Source organism: Dioscorea cayenensis, unplaced genomic scaffold, assembly GCF_009730915.1.
Source record: "Dioscorea cayenensis subsp. rotundata cultivar TDr96_F1 unplaced genomic scaffold, TDr96_F1_v2_PseudoChromosome.rev07_lg8_w22 25.fasta BLBR01000990.1, whole genome shotgun sequence".
NCBI lineage: Eukaryota > Viridiplantae > Streptophyta > Magnoliopsida > Dioscoreales > Dioscoreaceae > Dioscorea > Dioscorea cayenensis.
Window position 1 is genome coordinate 120,979 of NW_024087381.1, and position 2,652 is coordinate 123,630.

Consider the following 2,652-nt stretch of genomic DNA (forward strand, 5'->3'; position numbering starts at 1 on the left):
ATTTGATCTCCAGGCGATGCAGGGGTGAAGGTTTTGAATTAGCTGTGCAATCCCAGGACAATCACAGCAAATTTTAAGAGAATGATAGGAGATGAAGCAGAACATAATTCAGACTGAATTAAATGAAAAGGAGAGAAAAAGAATAGGGTGCAACCTGCTTTCTGGGCTAAACAGGGTGAAACCTGCTTTATGGGCTTTCAAGCCATGCATCATTCACAACAATTATTAACATCTTTTGACAATAAGCAGAACAATTGGATGATACATCACTTTACATAGCTGTGTGATACATCACTTTATATTGCTATAAAACCAGCCAGTATGTTAATGATACACAACCAAAGGCAATCGATGACCGCAATTTCCAAACAGAAGCCTGGTTTAGCCTTGAATAATAAGTAATATTTACATTTGAAAGCAATTGATACACAGAAGGAGTAACAAACTTCAAACTCTTACTACTTAACTTTCAACTGAAAATGCTGCAAAACTGATGTATGCTGCTTCACATTAAGATTTTGAAAAAAGACTGCCAAAGGAAATGCTAACATCATAAATTGATGTTTTACATGCATCTGAAGTTAGCTCCTATGTAAACCTTCTTGTGAATAGGTAATAATTAGAACCAACTCTTTTCATGACATGCTGAACCACTTTTTCTACATCAGACATCAGCATGTTCTACACAATCACCCAAGTATCATAAACAGTGCAATCAAGGATTCCTCGCTACACACAAAAATACAGAAAAAGATGCAGCTCACACTGGATTTCCAATATATTTTGCAATAATGAAAAATCTCCATTACTGCAACATATAAATTTACCTTTCATTCAATTAAGATGCATCAAATTTACATCTTTTTAAACAAGTTAACCAAATAGGAAAAAAGAAGAAGAAGGACTTTCTTCGGTCCTGAAAAAGCCAGGTCCAGCTTCTAAACTTCTAAGCAAAAATATTACTGTACATATAAGCTCATAACTTGTGGCCAGAACATCAATACTTCAATAACATAGTGAAAGTGTTCTCATTAGAGGTTGGTATTTTAAACTCTTACTACTCTAAATGATAATAGCTTCATCCTCCTTTGTTTCATGTCATAACTTAAGAACTTCATAAAGAGGCCTTGTATTCCTCAACCCTAGGTTAACATACAAATCCTTAAAAGAAATTATCCTCCAAATATACACAATCTATACACAAAATATACACAATACATCTCCGACAATGGCTATCACTAAGATCAAATACTACCCTGATAGCCAATCCAATAGAACTCACACCATAACTTCTTGGCAAACAAGATTGCAATCAAATCAACCAATCAATCAAACTAGATTACATATATATATATATATATATAGCGCAACAAAAAAACATCAAATTTGGGAGTTTTGTAAGCAACCACAAAACAAAAGAACATGCTGACAATTCATCAAACAAGTTATGGTAAATGTAACAAATCATTACAAAAACCAAGTTATAAACCAAGAAACTTGATATAATCCAAAGAGTCATCACCAATACATCAGTCAAATCCATTCATTATAAGAGATATACAAACAAAAGAGTGGCAGAGAGACCAACCAAACTACTACTTATCTTTGGATGATAGCCCATACTTCTCTTGCATCTTCATGATCTCTTCCTCCTTCTTCTTCGTGTCCTGCTTCTTTGACATCTTGGCTTGCTGGTAATAAAGGACGATGAGGTAGCGATTGGCGACGTTGAAGCCCGAGAGATGGTCGACTGCGGTCTTGGCGTCGTAGATGTCCTCGTAGACAACGAAGGCTGTGCCGCGAGTGTCCTTGTTTGTGCCCAGCCGGATGTGGCGGATTGCTCCATACTTTCCGAAGATATCGTACATCTCCTCGCTCGAGATGTTGAACGGGAGGTTGCGCACGTAAAGCACACGGTTCACCTCCGGCGGAAGCCGAGTGTTCCCCTTCCTCAAGCTTATCATCGCCATTGATTGATCCCTTGTTACTGACTAGGGTTACGCCTTGCTCGGGAGAAGTGAAGTAGAGGTTCATAACGGAGGGTAGGGTAAGATAAAATAAGGTAAAGGGAGTTTTTAAGTTATACGTTGTTTGGGACTAAGGTATGGTAAATAAAGGTTACCAAATCTTGTAATGTTTGGTTTGAAGGTAATAAAGAGTAAGGTATTATGCTAATATTACTAAAATACCCTTATAACAAAAAGATATGTTGATGATAATATATATGAGTGTTTTGGGTTTGTTGCTGGAGATAATGGAATTTGTTTTTCATTTAAAGATTTTGGATTTATCTTAATTTTTTTTAAAGCATATTGTGAAACTTTTTTAAAAAAAGAAAGGAAAAATTATGTTAACAATTAATGTGAAGGCAAATTATTAATAATTAAATGAATATTAGTATAAAAATTAACTAAAATCGTGAATTTATATTAATTACGTTTCATTTTTTTAATTTTTCTAAATTTTGTAAATAATTGAATAACTAATAAAGAACCCCGATGCCAGGGTTAAAAAAAATGATAAAGACCAACTCAACCGATGTCTGGGTTCCAAAAAAAAGAAAACTGATAAAAACCCCCCGGAACCTCGATGCCGGGGTTCCCAAAAAAAAAAAGAAAAAAAAGACTTGATAAAGAGAGCCACTTGAACTCT

The 2,652-nt window shown here is 35.1% G+C and overlaps 1 protein-coding gene across 1 annotated transcript; it reads right to left on the bottom strand.

Moving 5' to 3' along the window:
* Positions 1-1,467: 1,467 nt before the first annotated feature.
* Positions 1,468-2,033, bottom strand: LOC120255415 (splicing factor 3B subunit 6-like protein). The gene has a single exon (XM_039263242.1). The coding sequence runs from the start codon at positions 1,968-1,970 to the stop codon at positions 1,596-1,598; it is 375 nt and encodes a 124-aa protein (XP_039119176.1). The 5' UTR covers positions 1,971-2,033; the 3' UTR covers positions 1,468-1,595.
* Between the last annotated feature and the right edge of the window lie 619 nt (positions 2,034-2,652).